The 21,661-nt window shown below is 40.4% G+C and overlaps 1 protein-coding gene across 6 annotated transcripts in view; it reads right to left on the reverse strand.

The window, feature by feature from the left end:
• The window catches only part of stau2 (staufen double-stranded RNA binding protein 2), a 100,535-nt gene that overhangs the window by 77,304 nt on the left and 1,570 nt on the right, over window positions 1-21,661 (reverse strand). For all 6 annotated transcript variants that reach the window (XM_037756725.1, XM_037756721.1, XM_037756722.1 and 3 more), the window contains exons 2-5: window positions 19,002-19,209; window positions 18,663-18,793; window positions 17,800-17,959; window positions 15,396-15,531 (exon numbers count right to left, since the gene is read on the reverse strand). In XM_037756725.1, the coding sequence (XP_037612653.1) occupies window positions 15,396-15,531; window positions 17,800-17,959; window positions 18,663-18,793; window positions 19,002-19,200 (626 nt within the window). In that variant the 5' untranslated portion in view covers window positions 19,201-19,209. The remainder of the gene's footprint in view (window positions 1-15,395; window positions 15,532-17,799; window positions 17,960-18,662; window positions 18,794-19,001; window positions 19,210-21,661) is intronic.

Here is a 21,661-nt window from a genome sequence, read left to right on the forward strand (position 1 = left end):
GCCTGGCCCTCGCACGTCAAGTGTGGCCCCAGGGTCTCAGAGGACATGCCAAGTGCAACATGGGCTCCAGCCAACAGCGCTGAGCCGAGATGGGAGCAGCTGGGGCTGGAGCGCCGAGTACAGGTGCAGAGAGGAGGAGAGAGAGGGAGACTGAAGGGGAGAGAGAGAGAGAGGGAAGTAAAGAAAGAGAGAAGAGAGAGAAAGAGAGAGAGAGGGACATGGAGGGAGGCCTGTGGGAGACCCTACTCCACAACGTGGGAAAGTCGTGGCTTACACACAAGCAAGTCAGCCAAGAACACAGGCGAGCACACGCACACACATCAAAATCATGCAGACAAAAAAAAAAAAGAAAAGGCAGGAGAATCACGTCAGCGCTCCGTGGCCGGTACAAAAAATCAGCACATGCTGGCTGGATCTGCCTGTTCTGTGTTATCAATTATTATTTTTGTTATTATTATTACTACAGAGAGGGAATTGGACCAGGACACCTGTAGGGAGGGTGTGGAGACTGAAAAGAATAAAAAAAACACCACCGTGTCTGTGTGATGATGTGCGTACGTGTATCTGCTGTGACTCAGACTGATACCACGACTTAATCAAATGATAACTCATCAGAATTTAGCGGCGAGTAATGAATTTGACTTTGATGTGGGCCGCGTTGGTTAAGGTTACTCTTTCATCTTTAATCATTCAAAGACTCGTGTGAACACACACAGACACATTTAAAGATGCTGGAGTTGTTGAGCCCACACACAGTCTTGTACTGGGAAACGGGAGATATGGTATTGCAATTATTACTATAAATGACAGGGTGACATTTCGGCTGGAAACTATTTTCTCCTGTGGTATTGAAAACTATTTCCTTTTCTAGCTGCTTGTGTGGAATAAAATCAGCTCATTCTCCCATCACTGCACGTGTTACACTTGTTCCTTAAACTGAACAGGTCACCTCTCATCCACTAACATTATGATTTTGCGGCATATTTATATTCACAGCACCAGATACAGCCACTAATGTCCATAGCCCGTAAGTCAGTGACCACGCCAGATGAATAAAGTGATACAAGAGCTTGTCTCTGGAAGTAAACTGAAGATATTTGGCCTGTAACTTAACACATGACATTGACCGGTTGCAGATGGTAGTGTATAGAAAGCAGTGAACATTTCAACAGCTTTGGCTGGCAAACCTGTGCAGACCGCAGCAATGAAAACCAAATGCAGCACTTCCTTTTTAGTCATAAACCTGCCATTTTGCCTATGAGAAAGCATTAAATTCTGTTTTGTTTAGAATATATTGCCGCCCTTAATCAGCCCAGTCAACTGGTGGTTGTTAGAAACCCCATTGGTGGTCACCTTTAATACTCATTAGTCATTAAAAATCAAATAAAACGCTCATTAAGCTATGAAAGACTGCCGATTGCAGCCGTTCATGTACATGAGCCTCGGTGATTTGATAATGTAGCACAACAATATCTAATATGTGGGTGATCTTTGTGTGGGTGGGCTCTTGCATTTATCGTAGAGTCATGGATATTTTGTTGCTGGGTTTTATGTATATTTACCGGTCTCTCCGTGACTCTGCCTCGGACTGCTGCTGTGATAATTTACCCCAATTTGTCTTATTTGTGTGTGCTTTGTTGGTGTGCTTCTCTTTTTCTTTATAAGAAATAAATCAATACAGACTTCAATAACGAAAATGTAGCGCAACAATAAATGAGCTTTGGCTGTTTTGCTGGCACTTCTATGCAAAAATAAACCTCAAAAGAGGAGGAGGAGGAGGATGTAGACTTGGGAGAAGAACATGAAATGCAGATTTTGCAAAGTTAGTGAGTGGGTAAATACGTTTTTTTAGCAGTAGCATTATGCTAGCTCGGTAATGTGGTGATCTGAATGGTTGGATTGTAAACGTGGGTCGTATTAGCGGTCACATTGTTGGATTTTGGTCCTACATTTCTGACACTGTAAGAATTTTGACACAGGCTAAATTTTCCATCACAGTGGTGTGTCTGACAGTGGAAAAATCGATTAGATAACCAACTAATTTGATAATTGATTAATCAGTTAAGGTAATTTTTAAAGAAAAAAACTTCTAAATTCTCTGATTCCAGCTTCTTAAATGTGAATATTTTCTGGTTTCTTTACTCCTCTATGACAATTAACTGAATATATTTGAGTTGTGGATAAAACAAGACATTTGAGGACGTCATCTTTGGCTTTGGGAAACATTGAGCACCATTTTCTGACATTTTATTGACCAAACAACTAATCGATCAATCAAGAAAATAATCGACAGATTAATCAACAACGAAAATAATCGTTAGTTGCAGATATGCAAACATGTTTATATTCATTTTAGTGCACGTTAGTGTATGGGCCATCCATTGTCAAGATGGAACCAATCTAAGAATTGACATTGGATGAATGTGCCATTTACATCTGTATATTTTGATTTATGATGTGCACAAATCAGAGAGAAACACAGGTTTAACTGCCAGTGGTTCATGACTCATTAACCCTAACAGGATAAAGCAAGTCAGGAGGAAAGTAATTTCATTCATTCAATTCATTTGGTTGTACTGCTTTCTGCATAAATAAAGGGAACGGCAGTAGCTCAGTCCGTAGGGACTTGGCTTGGGAGCCGGAGCAAGTCCCCGTACAGACTGACTGCCGAGGTGCCCTTGAGAACGGCACCAGACCCCCAAACTATATAGATATATAGTAGCTGCCAACTGCTCCTAGTACTTGGATGGGTTAAATGCAGAGAGTAAGCTGATTTACATTTTAGTGTTCCATTTAGTAGCACAAACCCGTACAATAAAGGTGAATATCTTGAGAAGTGAAAGCTACTTGTAGTAGCTTTAAAGCAATTAAAGAATACGTGTGGGTTGCTCTTTGTATTAAGGATGGGAACACGTGTATTCGACTTCAGCAAAGAGCAAAAGAGCAGCAGACAGGAAAAAGTGGGCCAACCAAACACAGACAAATAACAAGACATGAATGAGGGAGTGTACTGCCCACTTTGTCTTCACTGAGGTTGACCACCAAGACATCTACTGGCCACACATGAAAACAAAAATAGTTGTGTGCATTAAACCACAACTACACACACACACACACACACACAACTGACTCAGAGCCTTGTAAAGGGCTACGGGGCTGTGCTGGGATTAAAAGGGTGACAGAGATTTTGTGGGAGAAGAAAAAAAAAATACAAAAACTTGGACAAGCTCACTCCTCCACCAGCTGCGCTTTCTTCCAATCTGCTGTCAGACCTTTACTTGTTGTTTTTTTTCCCCCTCCCAACTTCCATACTTCATTCCCCGTGTCCATCACTGATTGCTCTCCTTCCCTTTCTGCCTCACGCAATTGCTAATGCAGAAAATACACAGTGGTGTGAGAAAACAGTCCATGTAGTCAAGTAAACATAGTGCTCAAAACACCAACTGACATGGTGTTGGGGGGCGGGGGTGGGGTGTATATTCAAAGCTCCTTGGACCCTGTCTTGAGGTTAGAAACCACTAATCCACATGGGACAAATGGATTCAATGTGATGGCAGAGCTGTGGTTTCACATGAAATTATTTCTTTGTCAGTAATTGCTCATTAAGCAGTATTTTTCCACGAACATAAAACACAAAAAGACAAGTTAAACTTGTTTGAAGCCACTAATGTCTATACCAGTCTTCACTAAAAAAATGAAAGGGGTGTTTAAAATAAATAAAAAATGAAATCAGTAATGGGATTGAAACAAACATATTTCTTAGCATGATGACAAGGGGGACAAGACCAGGATCAAATTTGATGATTGTATTGTAAGTGGTGTTGTACTTTTTTTAGTTTTTTTGAGTCTGTATTATAGGTGTCCTTATTTTGTCAGTCTACAAAAGTTTCTGAAGCTTTAATTTAGAGTGCAGATACTCTCCATTTTTTCCCGAAAAGACCATAACAGCCACCTTAAAGCTGTTTCAGCTCAAGCATGGATTTTTGTCCGAAATATTCACAAAAAATATTTGGACGGACCACGACTTCAGCTTCTGCAGAAATATATGTTTGACCAATGAAATCCTTCGTTACAACTGATCGTCATCATTCTGCATAATAGTTAAACATGTGCTTCTGTTTGTTGCACGGAGAGTGTGTAATTTCGGAGAAATGAGCCTTGGAACAATGGGCGTTTGTTTTCAGGAAAACGGACTGTCAGACAAATGGGCATTTTTTTGGTCCAATGGGACATTTTTCGGACTATTGGTGTTTTGAAATAACAATGGGCTTCTCAACGCTCAATAATGTTGGACAAACACTACCACATCAATGACCAAATAAAGGGCAATACATGGCTTGAGATCGCCTAGCAGTTGGGATGCGATGATGGTAATGTGGCCGATATGCACTTTCTAACGTTATATGTTGGTCACAGAACGGGGCTAGCCACAACAGCTAGCGTTTCTCGTTCATAGACACACAAAGAGCCTTTATAGTGTCAACTGGACTGACAGTTGCTTGGGCATACACTCAATTATGAGTGTTTGACAATTCACAAACTATAAAACTGTATATAAACAAAACCTAAATGTTTTAAAAAGGTAGTTTAAAACAGTGTTCACCTTCAGATGATTAGGGGGGGTTCAACAGTTTACAGAAGAGGCAAAGAAAGTGTGTAAAGGTGTTTGAAAAGTGCAAACAAAGAGGTTTAAAGTGATAATAAGAAACTGTGTGTGTGTGAGACCTGTAGCGGTCTCAGAGAAGCCACAACTAGCTATTCAGTCAGACGTCCCCCTAAGGCAGTTCTGACTCAGAGAAGTTACATTTATTCACTGAGAAGGTGAAGAAGTTAGGTGATTTATGTGTTGGAGCATTATGATGTGAATCTTGAGGCGGAGGTTTAGTATAAAAACTTTGGATATCAAATCAGTCAGGTGCAAAATGCAATAAGTGCAAATTTAAAGTCAATGGTATGTCTTTCAACCGGTCACTAATAGCTCTCATTCTACAGTTTAATATAAGCAAACCTCTTTTCATTAAAGTCTGCCATGGGAACAATGCATTTCCTTACCTCATATCCCTCCTGTGTAATGTACTGCTGTGTCTCTGTGCAGCAGACAGCTGGTGTCTCATACGGACTACTCATATCACTGCCTTTACCGACAACAGCTACTTATCAAGAATTGCTAACAGACACGGTGCATAAAAACAGAGGTTTCATAACCGATTTTAATTAAATTGTCCTATCCGACAGTGTTCATTGTTTGCACTGTTTGTTGTGGTTTTCAATTTTGAACAAGAGATTAAAGCTCTCTTTGTGCGAGCTCTGTAATCAGTGTGTGCCGTCTCCGTGCCCTCCTTCCAATGCCTGGCTCACGGGAAGTCGCGGCCCCGTGTAAACCGACCCCGGGCTCTCCTGTCACACTTTATTGCTGAGTCACAGCGGTAAATCAAGTGTTGTTTCCAAACATGATAGCTTTACGGCACTGTAACTGACAGGTAGCACGCTACAGGAAAAATAATGCAAAAGGGGCTTACTAGATAAAAAACAAGGGCTGATTTAATGTTGGTAATAAAAGCCACCACTGGAAATTATCTGACTGAAAACAGGCATCGCGTGAATAATTCCGACTCCTTAAGCACAGAAGATCAGTGAGTAATAGAAGGCTTGCCAGTGTGTGCAAAGCAATTACACCATGTGTGCATTTATGTGACATAGCAAAAAAAAACACTTCTTAACCCTCGTGCCCTTCAAGTGCCAACTGTTAAGACTTGGCTGGCTGAGAGGAATGGCTGGCAGGGGATCAGTCTAAAAGCAGAGCCTGCTGTCCTCATTAACAATATTGAACTGTGACCTGCTGTTTTATGTTCATTGTCATTAAGAGAGGAACATTAAGTGCTTTGTTAAGAAAAAACACTCCGGTGCCATTTTTTTTTACAAAGAAATAATATGAATTTGTTACAGCCAAATTGTAATTTGGTTTCCATGCAAGCCTTTCTGGTCTTTTTATACAGGCATTTCTCAGACAACATATTTCACTGATTGATAAATGGTTCTTCTTAATTGGCTGTTGTCCAGATTGAATGTGTATCAGAGATAAATGCACATCTGAATATTTGAAAGCTAGTGTTTGTATAATCTTCTAAGAATAGCATACATGGGAGAAAATATACAATTAAGTGACTTTCAAATCAGCTAACTGGTTAAATTATCAAGAAAGGGCACATTCGAGTGCAATTCTCTTCACTCCTTTACTTTGAATCATTCAACGTCAGGTGAGAATAGTAACGTTCAAGCTCTGTGGCAGTATTCATAAAGCTTCCTAGTATAACGAGTTTCTCCTATTGATGAAATTCTGAGATAGTTCTTAAGATTATGACCTTTTTCTAAGAATTTCCCCTTTAAGTTAAGACTATAGATCCTGATAAAGGTATTCACAAAGCATCTTAAGAGAGCTCCTAAAGTGAAAAACTGTTAAGAGTTGGGAAGAGGACTTTTGAAAGGCTTAAGAGTTTCTTAAGCAGAGGGGGAAATGGCAGAAAGACAAAGAGATAGCAGAAATATTCTGAATGACAGTGAGTGCAGGGATAATGTTTGAGGTTGACCTCATTTGAGATGCGCTCACATCTCCCGCCCAACGCTTTAACGCCGGCAATGAAAGTTATCATTACGATATTAGGCAACCGGAAAAATGCAGAGTTTGCTGGTTTATAGATTTAGATACCAACCAATGGCGCTACTTATATAGACTGGATAGCAATCACAGAAACTGATGAAATCTGAGCCATTTTTCCCTATTTATATCCAATAGATTAAGCACTAAAATTACCAACATGGTAAATAACTATAACAACTGCATGTGAATAGGCTACTGCACAAGCAAGCCTGTGTTTTCAAACATTTTGTGGGCTACCTTTATAGTATGGCTTACAATTTATTCATGTTCATTACATAAGATAGTATTCATAATTACACCATGTCTTAATACAGACTAAATTCTATGCATATTTCTATTACCTCAGTGTCCTTTCTTTTACAAAAGTTTTATGCTTTTATTCACTGTCTTTATGTTTATATTTCTTTACTGTATTGAACTTTCTAATTTGGAATTGTACTGTTCACTTTGCTTTTATGTCCGTGAAGCACTTTGTAAAGTTGTTTTTGAAAAATTCTATATAAATATGGAGCCAGGGGAATTTATAACTTTATAATCTCGCAAATTTGTCAGTTTTTTCTTGTTAATTTCCTACTTTAATCTCAGAGAATATCCAAGATTTTTTATCTCATTAATATATGAGTTTTCTCAGAATATTACCCCCCTCCGTAATGTTTTTTTTTTTAACCTACAATGTCCCTAATACGCCGTCGTACATTATCACTCAGAGTGCATTTTTGACCAACCAATCACACCTTTCTAGAATAATGTGTCATACCTAGCAATGGGGTCGACCACACCTCCTCACTAAGGTAAAGGTTTCTGTCCCTTCCTTGCTCAGAGATTGAGTTTCCTAAATCTCTCCTAAGCTAGGACTCCTTGCTAGAAATGTTAGGCTAAGTTAGGAGCTCTCTTACTCTCACAATGTTTGTGAATACGGTCCCAGATGTTCAACAAACTAGCACACACCCTTAAAATGTGGATTTTTGAGTTGAAGTGTGGTTTGCTTGTGCTAAGAGCATCAATTACATGATGTAAAATACAGTTGCTCAGATTCCCCTATTTCCTTGTGAGCTCTCAAGTGGTAGGACCACCAAAGAAGAAGTGCAGCATCACTTAACAGAACAAACTTTGTTTTGACTTTCCCCCGCACTGAAAAGTATTATAATGACGCAAGAAGACAGGTCCCCTAACAGTAATATGGCACTGAAAAAGGCATAGATGAACAGTCCAACAGTGTGTCTGCTGCTGGTGTGATTCAACCCAAAGTAAACAAATTTGTAATAGATTTGTGATATTTCTGTATTCCTCATCACTTCCTCCAGTGACACATCCAACCACAGGAGAGTGATTAGTGATTGTGATGTGGTTAAAACGCAAGAATTTGTTTGTTTCCCCAGAATAAGGATCTGTCTTCCCTGTCAGAATTACAGGAACCGAGAGAAAGTAGACTCATACAAAAACCTGACACCTGTGCACTGGAAAATTAATACAGATGGAAAAGGCCTGTTGTGTTTCTTTGTAAGGACACAAAAGACTTAAATGTGCAGCAGGATGCTTCTATGCATCAGCATCCTGGGTGGCAATGCCACAACTAATCTGCATCCTCAATTACGTTTCGAGGGAAATGTATTTTCTCCCGGATTGCGGTCACACTTGAAACAGTTTAAAAAGTGGTTAACGTTGTAAATTGAAACAAAACAAAAACACTAACACAAAAAACACAACAACACTACTTCGGTGGGTTTAGTAAAACTAGAATTACCACCTCGCTCGTTTGTATGCCTCCGCCAACCAGTCAAGTTGCAGTTTACATCCATGTCTGTCCAAAATGTCATCACTTCATCATTTTATCCTTTTAGACATTTATGTGAAATTGTCATAAATAGCATATGAATTCTTGTGTTCATGTTTTGTGAGGTCACGATGACCTTGACCTTTGACCACCAAAATCTAATCAGGTAATCATGGAGTCCAAGTGGACATTTGTGCCAAATTTGAAGAAATTCCCTCAAGGCGTTCCTGAGATATAACACAAATGGGACGGATGTAAGGACACAGTTACATTGACCTTTGACCTCTAAAATCTTCTCAGTTCATCCTTGAGTCCAATTGGATGTTTGTGTCAAATTTGAAGAAATTCCCTTCAGGTGTTCCTGAGATATCGCGTTCGCCAAAATAGACCGGATAGCTGGACAGACAACCCAAAAACATAACACCTCCAGCCATGGCTGTCACCGGCATGGCTGCATAAAAACATTTGGTTTGCCTTAAAATGAGTAAGAAATTGAAACAAAAAGACAGAAACACAACAAAACTACTTGGTTACGTTTAGGCAACAAAATTACTTTACTAACACCATCATGAGAACGTTGACTTTTAGTTTCAAGTTGGGCAACAAACAGCGGCCTCCTTGGCGAAAGCTCGGTGTTTGTTCAAACCACCCACCACCCCGACCTCTTCCCTACGCACGTATATGTGATACATCAAAAACAAACATAATCCGTGACAAATTCCGAATTGCAAATACCTCGAAACATAATTCCCAATGGAGTTTCGTTGAATAGGAACGTCATTTATAGGAGACGGGGCTTTGCACAAACCACTACAGGAGCATCTTGAATGTGACAAAATTGCTTCTTTTCTGCAGAGCTGATGCGCAACGATGCAGGGAAATAGGAAAGCGCCTCGGTCCAACAAGATGACATGCACCCTCTTGACAGCCATTTATTGCTCATCACTGAAGCTGCACATCTACCCAGGAGGTGAGAAAAATCACTTTGACTTCTACAGCAAAAGAAGGGTCCAATTTCCTGGGAAAAGACGCAAGTAAGTGGTGTGTATTTGTACGGAAATACAGATGTGAGTTCTTGCGAAAAAAGCCCTTCTGAAAGGCACAATTACGAAAGGCATTTCTACTGATGTAACCTGCTTCGTACAAAGCGATCTCAGGTCCGTTTTTACATTCAATACATCAAGGCAAAAGAGGAGGAGGAGGACACACAGGGATACACAAACACAAAACTCCACTCAGAGGACAGGAGATGAAAGGAGAGACCAGACTTCTGTGTCATTGAGTCTGTTGAGCACAAATCATTCGAAGCATTTGTTTATGTTGGACCTGTATTCCACTCCTCCGATCCCCCAGTCTCCTCAATAAAACACAGCTTTATGAGTTTACACCCATTTGTACAATTTGGACAGATTATCCTTTGTTCTGGCATGTCGCTCATTATGAACTATCTGTCTGTATTTGATTTACTGATTTTCACAGATGCATGGTGATTGAAAAAAAAAAAAAACCCAAATGCAATAAAAAGTTATTCCTATGAAGTCTCTACCTTGTGGGCTTTGGCAGCTCTCTTTTGTTTTTGGACAGCAGTGATGATGGGATGGATAAGAGAAACCATATCTGTGGAATGCCTGAGTGGACGAAAGAGCACACGGTGTCCCGATTAGGCTATATGAGATTCTAAGGCCCAACAGGCCAGTAAGCTATATAAAAAAAATAAACTTGAGTGGGGAAAAAAAAAAGACGACTGCGTGTGTGAAGAGGACCTCAGAGGATATCTGATACCTCCACATAGGAAGAGATGAGAGGAAATGTTGAATATAGAAAAGCGCTTATGGGCAGATTTGCCTTTTCAGTGAGCCAGGTTGGCCCAATTAGAGATGTAGATGACAAAGTACACCTGTGTGTCTGCGTATGTGCTCTTTGTGTGATTTTATTCTGATGTCCTGCAGGCATGAGAAGGGTATTCATTTTTCAAGGATAAGTATCTTTCCATGGCAACTGTCTCTTTATGTTTCCTACATGAGCACACACGTACACATGCACACAGACACACAGCATCACTAAGGCATATGTAAGGCTGTCATTGATTTACAAGGACACCGCCACAGACACGTATAAGGCAAGACTAGAATACAATCATAATGCATGTTAACCCTTAATGAGCCTCGAACAAAAGCCAAGCTCAGCAACACGCTGTATTCAATGCATCGTGTTCGTCGTTGTAGGTCTTTTCAAAAGGAACAAAAAGGCTTACATGATTGATTTCATGTCGCCATGCATGCAGTCATCGGGTTTTCTACTACAATAACACACTGTCTCTTGTTCATAAAATGTGTTTGGTAAGTTACTGACGCTAAAAGATGGGGAGAAAATACAAACATGCTGCTGATCATTAAGACAATTAATTACCCTCACAGGTGATTCATCTTTTTTTCTTTTTTAATTTGCATTGATTTTTTTGCCACTTGGAGCCAATGGGACACATCATTGACATATTATCATCTTATGAAGTTGATATGGCTTATGTCTCTGGCCACGTGGTGAGAGTCAGTCTAATATTCACTGTCCTTTAAACTCTGGTTTGGTCTCCGCCAACTGTGGAGGCAAAAATATGTAATTGTCTCCACTATGTTCACAAGCTAGTTGCTGACTTTGCCTGCTTGCTGTGTCCAGTGTGCTTATCAGTTTTTGCACTGAAGCTGCCTGCAGTGGCGGGAACATATGACTTCATGTAAGAAGTGGACGTAGTCACCGTGACGTCACCCACTGATTTGTGGACTACGGTTTTGAAGCCTCGAGTTCGGCATTTTGGCAGTCGCCATCTTGGTTTCTGGTCATCGCCATCTTGCTTTTTTGGAACCAGAAGTGACACGAGAGCGTGGAGCGGAGTACAAGCGAACACTGAACAATTTTTTTTACATTTTTAGGTGACAAAAATGTTAACATTAATTTTCATGAACTGAAAACACACTGTGAAAGGGTTAAAGTTCTACGACAAAAACATGGACAACTCCGTGGTAGCGACCTGTCAATCACAAGGTAGCCACGCCCTAAAGCATCCCCTGCTTTATGGTCTATTTGACTCTAAATGGGACCATAATTTACTAAGTGAACATCATGCTGTATTGAAGAAGACTTGAAACTAGCGATTGAGACCATAAACTCATGTTTACAATGTTTACTGAGGTAATAAATCAAGTGAGAAGTAGGGTCATTTTCTCATAGACTTCTATACAATCTGACTTCTTTTTGCAACCAGAGGAGTCGCCCCCTGCTGGCTAACAGAGAGAATGCAAGTTTAAGGCACTTCAGCATTGGCTTCACTTTTGTCGAAAAGAGCAATTAAACAAAACAGTTAAGATGTGGTCTGAAAAATAAAAGCTTCAAGCTGGAAGATGTTAAAATGCTCCATAGAACTGAGTGGAAATGTAGACGTGATAAATCCATGTGGGTTTATCATTACGAAGGACCCCTTACACATAAGTAGTCATTTTACCCCAAAATTAGGAGCCCCATTTACGCTTCTATCGATGTAAAATTCCAGCCGATACAACTGAATCCTCTGCAGCACAGGTGACCCACTCTTCCTCCCTGTTTCCGACAGAGAAAGCAGTAACGGCCGGCTCAGTATCGGACCATCATCACAGGAGGAAATGTCACAGAGCAAAGCACCCCCAGTCATTCAGCCCACTGTTCTTCCAGCTGACATAATGTTACTGTCACAACCAAATGAGGGCTTGGGAGGAGGTGGGCGGCTTCTGACTGCTCTGCTTAGCTCTAACAGGGGAAGTCCTATCCAAATTCCAGCTCTGACTGAATGCAGGATGCAGGCGCCCCCGCCCCCTTGGGATCAGAGCAGCAGGAGGAAAAGCTGGGAGCGCCATGGATAGACTGGAGGAGCCCCAGCATGAGTCACTGGAATCAGGTGTTCCAATGATAACACGGGGAGTCGGGGATTGTCCACGATATAAGGCTGACGTCAGCACACTTCTTGATAACGAAAATATTTTCCTGATCTGAAGATCATTCATGTGAATCATTTGGGCTGAAATTCCATATAGTGTTTCACAGCAGCTCTGACGGAATAAGCTGAAAAACACGCGTTATTCTGGGTATATTTGAGAATGAACAATGGCGCGGTTACGACCGCGGGATAACAGGGATGGATCGCTGATTTAAACGTGGACTTGGATGGTAAGAAATTATGCGCAGGGCCCCTTCGCCATAAATAAGATTCATTAAGACGCTGACAAATGCACATTTCATATTATCGCCGTATTTTCTCATCAGGGCACTTTCTGAACGAATCAATACTGGTCTCGGCGGTGATTAGAGCGCTGATGGATCAGAGCCAGGCTGCCCTTTTAATGGTGAGATTTTCCATCAACATGACTCCGGATCACTCTTATTCATCATAATAGGTAAGGACATGGGCATATTGAAACCTTCGTTTCCCTCCAGCATCATTAAGGTGACTGATTGTGGATATGGCCTGTCACTCCGCCACATAGTCAGTCATCTGATGAAGAGAATTCATATTCAGAAGGTCTCGCTTTCATTAATCCAGGGCTCGACTACACTGAAAGAAAGAGACCTAATGAAAACATAAGTGACCTTGGGATAATATATACTCCCTCCTATGTCTTCTCTGTGTTTCAGACCCACACATCCCCTCACCCCCTCCTCTCTCTTCCTTACAAAACGCCTTAAGAAAACACAAACCATGAGGAATAGATGCAGCCTGTCTCTTAGAAACTCATCCCTGTGACATATGACATTGACAGACAGATGCTGGAAAACAGATTTGCTCCTCTACCCTACAGACATTTGTCTTTCACCCCCTGTTTGTTCCTGCATGGATCAAATAGTGGAAGATGTGAGCCAGATGCTAGACTGTCTGCTGCTGACTAGACTCACAGTTACCCAACACTGCAACTGAATCACTGACTTCTTCTGGCAACCGTATCCACATTTTAAAAATAAATCCCACACATTTGGCATCAGAATACCTTACCGTAGGACTTCAACGAGCCAAAGTTTACGTAGAAAGCAAAACAAACATGTTTGCGTCTGTCTGTGTTTAGAGCTTTAATAAGCAAAGCTTTGCACGTTAATAAAACAGATTACACTGTGGAGATCCGTACCTCTGAAAACCTATATTAAATCACCACATTCCTACCTTGCCTGTTACAAAATGGGTGCTCAATCACCTTACAAAAGCAGTGCTATAGGATTTTTTTAAATGAGGAAACACTGCCATCTTGAGGGGATCATAATGTCTCCTGAAAATGACTCGAAACTAACCTAGATGAATACTGGCTTTATGAAATTTGTTCTCAGAACAGTGTGTGCTCTGGAGCCACATAATTCAGCTTCTGTAAACTGTATGCACAACTTATGCCCCCCTTGCCTCTGGATTTAAAATGATATCATAATATTTAGAGCATTAATAACACCATAAACTACTATGGTAAAATATTTATATCAAACTGACATTCCAGAAAAATTGTCATAAGATATGAAACTTTGCCTTTTAAAAAACATTTTTTGCAAACCAAAAAGTGTAATCCTGCTCTTTCTTAACTGAGAGTATCACCTGGATTTCGTGGTTGGGCAAGTCAAACACACATCTTAACTAACATTCCTTCCCTGAGGGAGAGAGGATCATTAATTGCACCTCCTTGGCATTTTTATGGAGTTTTGGAAATGGCTGGATGGCTCCAGTAAAGCAAAAGAAAACGAAGGGAAGAAAGAAAAGTCGACAGAGACTGAGTGCGAAGGGACCCCATGAGGGCACCACATTCATCAGTTCAGAAAAACATATGGAGAGGAGCAGGGCCATGTCTGCTACACATCTGAGCCAGTGGGATCAAAGAGACAAATGGAGTTCGAGGCCATCCGAAATATATCAAGAGGACCATGTCCACGCTAAGATAGATAAATCTCAAAGCTCACCTTTTTCCTCTGCGTTTTAGCCACAGATGAAGCCCAAAATGAAAAAAACACTAGTCTCTCATGTTAATGTGGATGAGGAAAACAAAGATAGATGTGCTTGCATTAGACATAGTCATGTGGTGTGTAGCAATAATGTGAACAAGACAATTGACTGTCCCATCTAAAGCTTAACTTACAGTTTCAGTGTTGAACTCCAATATAGCTGATCACACAGCACAGGTTTTATGTTTATGACGACTCCGCCGCAGCACTCCACTGAATGTGAACAACTGAAGTGCGAGTTTGGCTTTGTTAAAGCTCAATTTAAGTGATCATGTAGAGCAGGAGGCGATAGAATGGTTTTGTGTCCGTAAATCCGTATAGTATACCGATTACACACCCTAGTGTTCAACGCAAGGAAACGCATCTCTTTACAGACGGATAGAATCATCACCGCAGATATGGGAGAGTAAGTTACTACGTAGATATAAAACAGTGTTTTAAATCTATAAGTTACTGTCTGTTTTTTCGCCGTGCAGTCTAGATGAGTCACATTATAACGTTACATTTTTACTAAGTCAAAAACTGGACGGCATATTTAGCTAACATAGGTTGCGTCTTTTAACAAAATGTGTCACAAAACTGCTAAATATGCCGTTGAACTTTTCACTTAGAAAAAAAAAACGTATGAATAGAGCTGTATTACATTCATCAATCAGTTTATTAATTTGCTTATTCCACAGGAAGTTAGCATAAGATGTTAAACATCCTGTGGCACACAGTGCATAGGTGCATACGGTCTGTCCATTATCTGCCGCAAAAGTTAAATTGTTTTCAACGTACTCCAGGCGAATGGACCGGAAAAAAACAACAAAAAACTGAAGGATTTTTACAAACACATCACAGATCACAGAAGTTCCCATAGGAATGAATAAACCTTCGGTTGACTCGCATACGTATACAGAGCTGTGTGGAAACGAGGCGCAAGAGTGACTTCATAGCTCAGATCAGGCAGCTGGGTGAGCTCACCTTTGGTTGAACATCCCTCTGAAGTTGTAGTTTGCTCTGTAGTTGGGCATGGGCTTGGGATCCAAAGGCCTGTAGATAGCTGGCTCCCCTCTCTTCATGGCCAGACCATTCAGCTCCACTGTGGGTGTTATACTGCCTGTGTATGAGAGTAAATATGAAAGATTAAAACCAAGGCGAGGAAGATTTGTTGTTAACATTAAAGTATTTCTATCCGACATCAGCAAATACAACTTTAGAGTTGTACTCTGATTAACATGTTAAAATATGAGGACGTCTGTATCCTACCTTAAAAACTGAAAACGTTCCTACCTGTCTGACTGTGTATATGATGCGTGCACTGCTAATCCCAAAGCTTCCCACTGATGTTGCATAACCTATTACAGGGTTTTCTTAATCCCATTAAGAGCTGGTTATGAGGTCTTTCATTACTACAATGCCACAGAGGGTAGGTAAGTATTAAGCGAGTGGTATTAATTTGGCCAGAGATAAAACATAAGTCTGCACTTAGGCTTTATTGAGAGGGTGTGCACTGGCTTTGTTCTGAATCTGAACATAGGTTATTTAAATACATTTAAATACATCCTTTGTCATAAAACTTGCACATAAAAGGGTGACGTCCCAAAGCAAAATGCTGCTCTCTGACTTTTGAATCTTCACCTTCTCCCTCCAAATGAATATACCTGATTTCACCAATACACTTAGCTCCAGAAAAAAATGAACAGTAGAGGGCACTAATGATGCAACCCTAAAGGAACAGTTCAGAAAAAGCATTGTTACTACATTAAATATGTTGCATTCTGTGCTGGATGCTTAAAACCTTTTTTCGAGCATGGTGTTTTGGTTGAAGATGTCATTGTTAAATGGTCCAACATGTCCTGTCTGAGAAGCTCCAGGCTAGCTGGGATATTTTGGACTGATGTCCATGCATTGATAGCACTACCAGCTCATAGCAGCAAAGATCTGTACTCTTTAAAGTGGATGCAATCTGCCATTTAACCACAGAAGAAGAAGAAAGAAAAGGATGTCCCTCCTTCCCTTCCATACCTTCATGAACCCGTCATATTTTATAGTGGTTTCTGTTACGCTGACAGCTTTCGACAATGCATACATACATAATATGCAACAAGTGCAATTCCATAGTTCATTTATTTTACTACTACCTCTACAGTCACACATTTAATTGACACTACTGAATGAATTGTATGCTCCGTGTTCAATTTGGAATAGCATTTAAGAAAAACAGTTACAAAACAAATGTCAGCGAGATGTGAACATGCTCAGGAATTTGACTAGCAGTTAGTGGAGTGAAAATATTAGCTAAATAAACTGATAAAGAAATTAACAAACAAATGTAGTCTGACCTTAAAATGGGAACCATTTGTGATGCTTCAGCGGCGCTTTCACAAGCAAACATTTAGTCCATTTTAATCGAACTATGATGCGGTTTGTTTGCGCAGTTGTGAACGCAGTAATCGTGCTCTGCGGCGAACCAAAACAACCGGTCCAAGACGGACGCAGGTAACCAAAAGATTAACATGAGCGGGAGAGGACTGACCTGGACTTCTGCAGAAATCTGATGTTTGCTTGACATCTGGGCCAAAGAGAACATACAGAATATATGTCCACGAAAATAGTGATGTTTATAAAGTTATTTGAGATAAACTGGAAGAGAAGGGACAGCAATATATCTAAGTCAGCGATCACCTGTATAGAAGTGGCAGCTCTCGAGACGAAAAAGATAAATTCGCTCCTTCATATACGCCCCTCAGCAAATTATTTGTTTTATTTGGTCTGCGCACTGTGAAACCGAACCAGATTAAATAGAAAACGAACCAAAAGTATAAATTTCCCTCTGATTCGGACTAGCCAAACGGACTATGGGTTGTGAAAGCGCCTTTAGAAAGGTTAAAATAACATACAGATAAAAGGAGACACAACCAGCTGTCTTGCTCTGAAAATTTAAGCTCATTATTGACAACCTTAATGAGAAGCTTAACAGGTCCACTGTTTTTCTAATGGGTCATTATCCCGTCTGACTTTGTCTGACTGCTGCAGCCAGCATCTGTTATCTGCTGCTGAAGCTGAGGCAGGGGGTTATGTTTTCAATTCATAAAAATCGTGAAAGTAGTAAACATAAATTAGACACGGATTAGTCTTTGAGCTCTGGGCTGTTTTCATTTACTCTCAATATTTCAGTTGGGATATAAAACACTTCCTGCATGTAGGGCTGATGACAAACATTATCTTGCTTTGATTCTGCCTCACTTAAAATAACCATTTTGCACCTGTGTGATATCAGCTATTCTGGGCCTAACGCGTTAGTAACAAGTGGGTTTAAATGTGATCCTTCACAGACACATTCCTAGGAAACAGCTACAATGACATTTTGTTGTGGTTGCAGTACCTGGGTTGCTGTTGATGTCCACTTTAGGGGAGCGGGGCGCCGGCCTGGGAAGGACACTCTCGTCCAGCGCTTTGGCGGCTGTGGAGTGTTGGGCCTTTTTAATGCTGGTGCCCTCGGCCTCCCACACCTGCTCCCCAAGAGTCAGCTGCACGGTGAAGATCTGGAACAGTGACACCCGGAGGGAGAGAAATTACCCGACAGCGGCTACATTTTTACCATCATCCCTCTGGAACCCACAGAGTAGGAGCTGCGTTCTGCATGACCGATATTCATTTATGAAAAGGACTCAAAGACTCATCATCACAGGAGGAAATGCCATAAAGAAGCATTGTGTTACCTCAGCATGAAAGTAAGTTAAACAAGGGATCTATTCACTGACTGATGTTCACCAACTATCATTTAAAAAAATACAACTGAACATAAGTGTCATTGCTTGGGTGTCACAACAGATAAAAGAAAAAACCCCAGTTTCCTTAAGTTAGTGAAACCTGTTTATCCCCTTGCACAATTTATCTACACAGTTATATTACACGGCTTTGTTGAATACTCGATTCTGATTGGTCAAGCATGGCGTTCTACAGTCTGTTATTTCTTTATAGCACACCGCTACTATGTATAACAGACTGTTGCTATGGGCGTGATTCTGATGTCAGACTCTGGCGAACCGTTTTTGTGTCAAATTATTGATTTCATAAGTAAGTAGACGTGTAATAAGCGGGATAATGTACAGCTAGCGGGTCATTATTGTGAAATAAACAACATCAGTGCCGCATCGCCCTGTCTGGGTATATTTCACAACGATAACCGTCTCTCTGTACATTATCCCTTACTTACACTTCAATGTCATATCCCCCGTTCCTTACCTTAGCATGTGCAGGGCCTCTCTCATTGAGGAGCTTGTACTGTGGTTGGATCCTATTAAAACGGGCTAACTCATTCACCAAACACATTGGAGTTTTCTCTTTAGGGTTTGCCATGTTCTCCTGGGGCGGGCCTGAAACACAACACAGTGGAATACACGGTATATTGAGCAACATAGACAGAACTACATACATGAATTATTATTATTATGTATTGATAAAATACATTTTATAGCATGCATCTTGTGCAGAATTTATATCGTCAGAGATGCAGAATCGCCCGCGAGGATTCAAAATACAAGATGTTGATGATGAGATGGAAATAGTTTGGTTAGTTTCTACCTGGCGATGTAGAAGACACAGGGGCGTCCCCATATCCGACTGCAGGAGCAGGGCAGGCGGGTGTGGGGGCCGGGCCTGTGCCGTTGACGGAGGGCTGCAGACCCAGGGGTCCTGGGCTGGCCATGGCCGTCGGGGGAACTCCGGGGGAGAGGCCAGGACCAGCCAGGGGTGCTGAGGTCTGTACTTTCACTTGAGCCATGCTCTATTCCTGAAACAAGATGGCAACTTCAATTTTTTGGTTTTAGAAACACACTGATCATTAATCATATCACTTTAAATAGACTAGAGTTTCGAATTGTTTGATTCAAAAAAGATGAAGTGTACATCATTAATCATTCATTTCGCCACACTACTCAGTCACACATTATTCCACACTAGTTGTTGCACAATTTCAAGCTTTTCACTGTCATTTGACAGATTTCTGTGTGCAAAGCCGGGAGAACAGACTTCAAACTGAGCAGCCCTAGGCCTATCTCGCATTCTGATCCACTGGCAGCTAATACACCCAGACAATGAACCTTTATTTGAAGGAGCTTTGCTCATGTTACTGCTGCTAAGCTCCCCGGAAAAAGGAGAGAATCCTGCGATAGCAGCCTGAACAAGACAATGGACGTTCAATCACGTTTGATTTGAGACTAAAGTGAGGTACAAACAGGCCCATATGAAGTAGACATACTGTAGGTCAACATGGACAGCTGAGAGGGTCCAACAAATCTGCTAAAAGTTAACAAATTAACTTCTTTATCTTTTTATGCACGCAACATTTTGGTGAATGCAATTACACTCAGGTCACGGGCCTGTGGTTATGCAACACAGGTAACATAATATGCTACCATGTGTTTATCATCAACAAAAGATGAAGACGGGAGTTAGTCAAATGTAATAAATTAATTACAAAAAAGGTACAAACTGTATCACAACATCTTGCCAAGATGGCTCCACTACTGGTTTAAATGAATATGTGGCAGGCACTGAAGGGAAATGAGGGAAATTCTTTTCATGTCCCAACACAGAGGTCAGAGCAAAAGGGTCAGACGCAGAGCTGAACCCCTGGAGTGTGGAGAAAGTCAGCGACTTGTACTTGGGCACTTTATGAAATGCTGGGATATGAACCTTTATACCTCCAGGTGATGGACAATATCCCCCAATATCACCTTGAAATAAGCTATAAGATCATTAAATTTAGTTCATAAAATAATCTTCTTATTTAGTCAATAATTTTAATGGGAGACAGGTATTAGATGTAACATAGGTCAAAGGAGACAGTTTTCAGAATAATGTTTCCAGATGTTTTTCACCCTGAAATCATGATTACAGGTGTTGTTACCTGTGTCCATTGTTTACAGTTGAGGGCCATGATTGTACTGGGGTAAACAACAGAGCAGTGCCATAAAACAACAGATATTGACTGTTTGCACACAAATAAAATGCTATTTCTACTCAGATCTGTCATTCACTGCATGCAATCTAGTTTATGTCTTTGTTGCATCTGAAATAAGCTATGAGATCATTAAATTTAGTTCATAAAATAATCAATATCTTCTTATTTAGTCAACAGTTTAAATGGAGACAGGTATTAGATGTAACAGAGGTCAATGGAGACCAGAATAATGTTTTCACCCTGAAATCATGATAACAGGTGTTGTTACCTGCGTCCATTATTTACAGTCGAGGGCCATGATTGCACTGGTGTAAACAACAGAGCAGTGGCATGTCCATAAAAGACAGACTGTTTCCACAAAATAAAATGATATTTCTACTACAGATCTGTCATTCATTGCATGCAATCTAGTTTATATCTTTGTTGCATCTGAAATAAGCTATACGATTATTAAATTTAGTTCATAAAATAATCTTCTTATTTGATCAATAGTTTAAATGGGAGACAGGTATTAGATGTAACATAGGTCAATGGAGACAGTTTTCAGAATAATGTTTCCAGATGTTCTTTACCCTGAAATCATGATTACAGGTGTTGTTACAGAGCAGTGGCATGTCCATAAAACAACAGATATTGACTGTTTGCTACTACAGATCTGTCATTCATTGCATGCAATCTAGATTATATCTTTGTTGCCTCTGAAATAAGCTATAAGATCATTAAATTTAGTTCATAAAATAATCAATATCTTCTTATTTAGTCAACAGTTTAAATGGAGACAGGTATTAGATGTAACAGAGGTCAATGGAGACCAGAATAATGTTTTCACCCTGAAATCATGATAACAGGTGTTGTTACCTGCGTCCATTATTTACAGTCGAGGGCCATGATTGCACTGGTGTAAACAACAGAGCAGTGGCATGTCCATAAAAGACAGACTGTTTCCACAAAATAAAATGATATTTCTACTACAGATCTGTCATTCATTGCATGCAATCTAGTTTATATCTTTGTTGCATCTGAAATAAGCTATAAGATCATTAAATTTAGTTCATAAAATAATCTTCTTATTTGATCAATAGTTTAAATGGGAGACAGGTATTAGATGTAACATAGGTCAATGGAGACAGTTTTCAGAATAATGTTTCCAGATGTTCTTTACCCTGAAATCATGATTACAGGTGTTGTTACAGAGCAGTGGCATGTCCATAAAACAACAGATATTGACTGTTTGCACACAAATAAAATGCTATTTCTACTACAGATCTGTCATTCATTG

The sequence above is a fragment of the Sebastes umbrosus genome, chromosome 21 (genome assembly GCF_015220745.1).
Source record: "Sebastes umbrosus isolate fSebUmb1 chromosome 21, fSebUmb1.pri, whole genome shotgun sequence".
NCBI lineage: Eukaryota > Metazoa > Chordata > Actinopteri > Perciformes > Sebastidae > Sebastes > Sebastes umbrosus.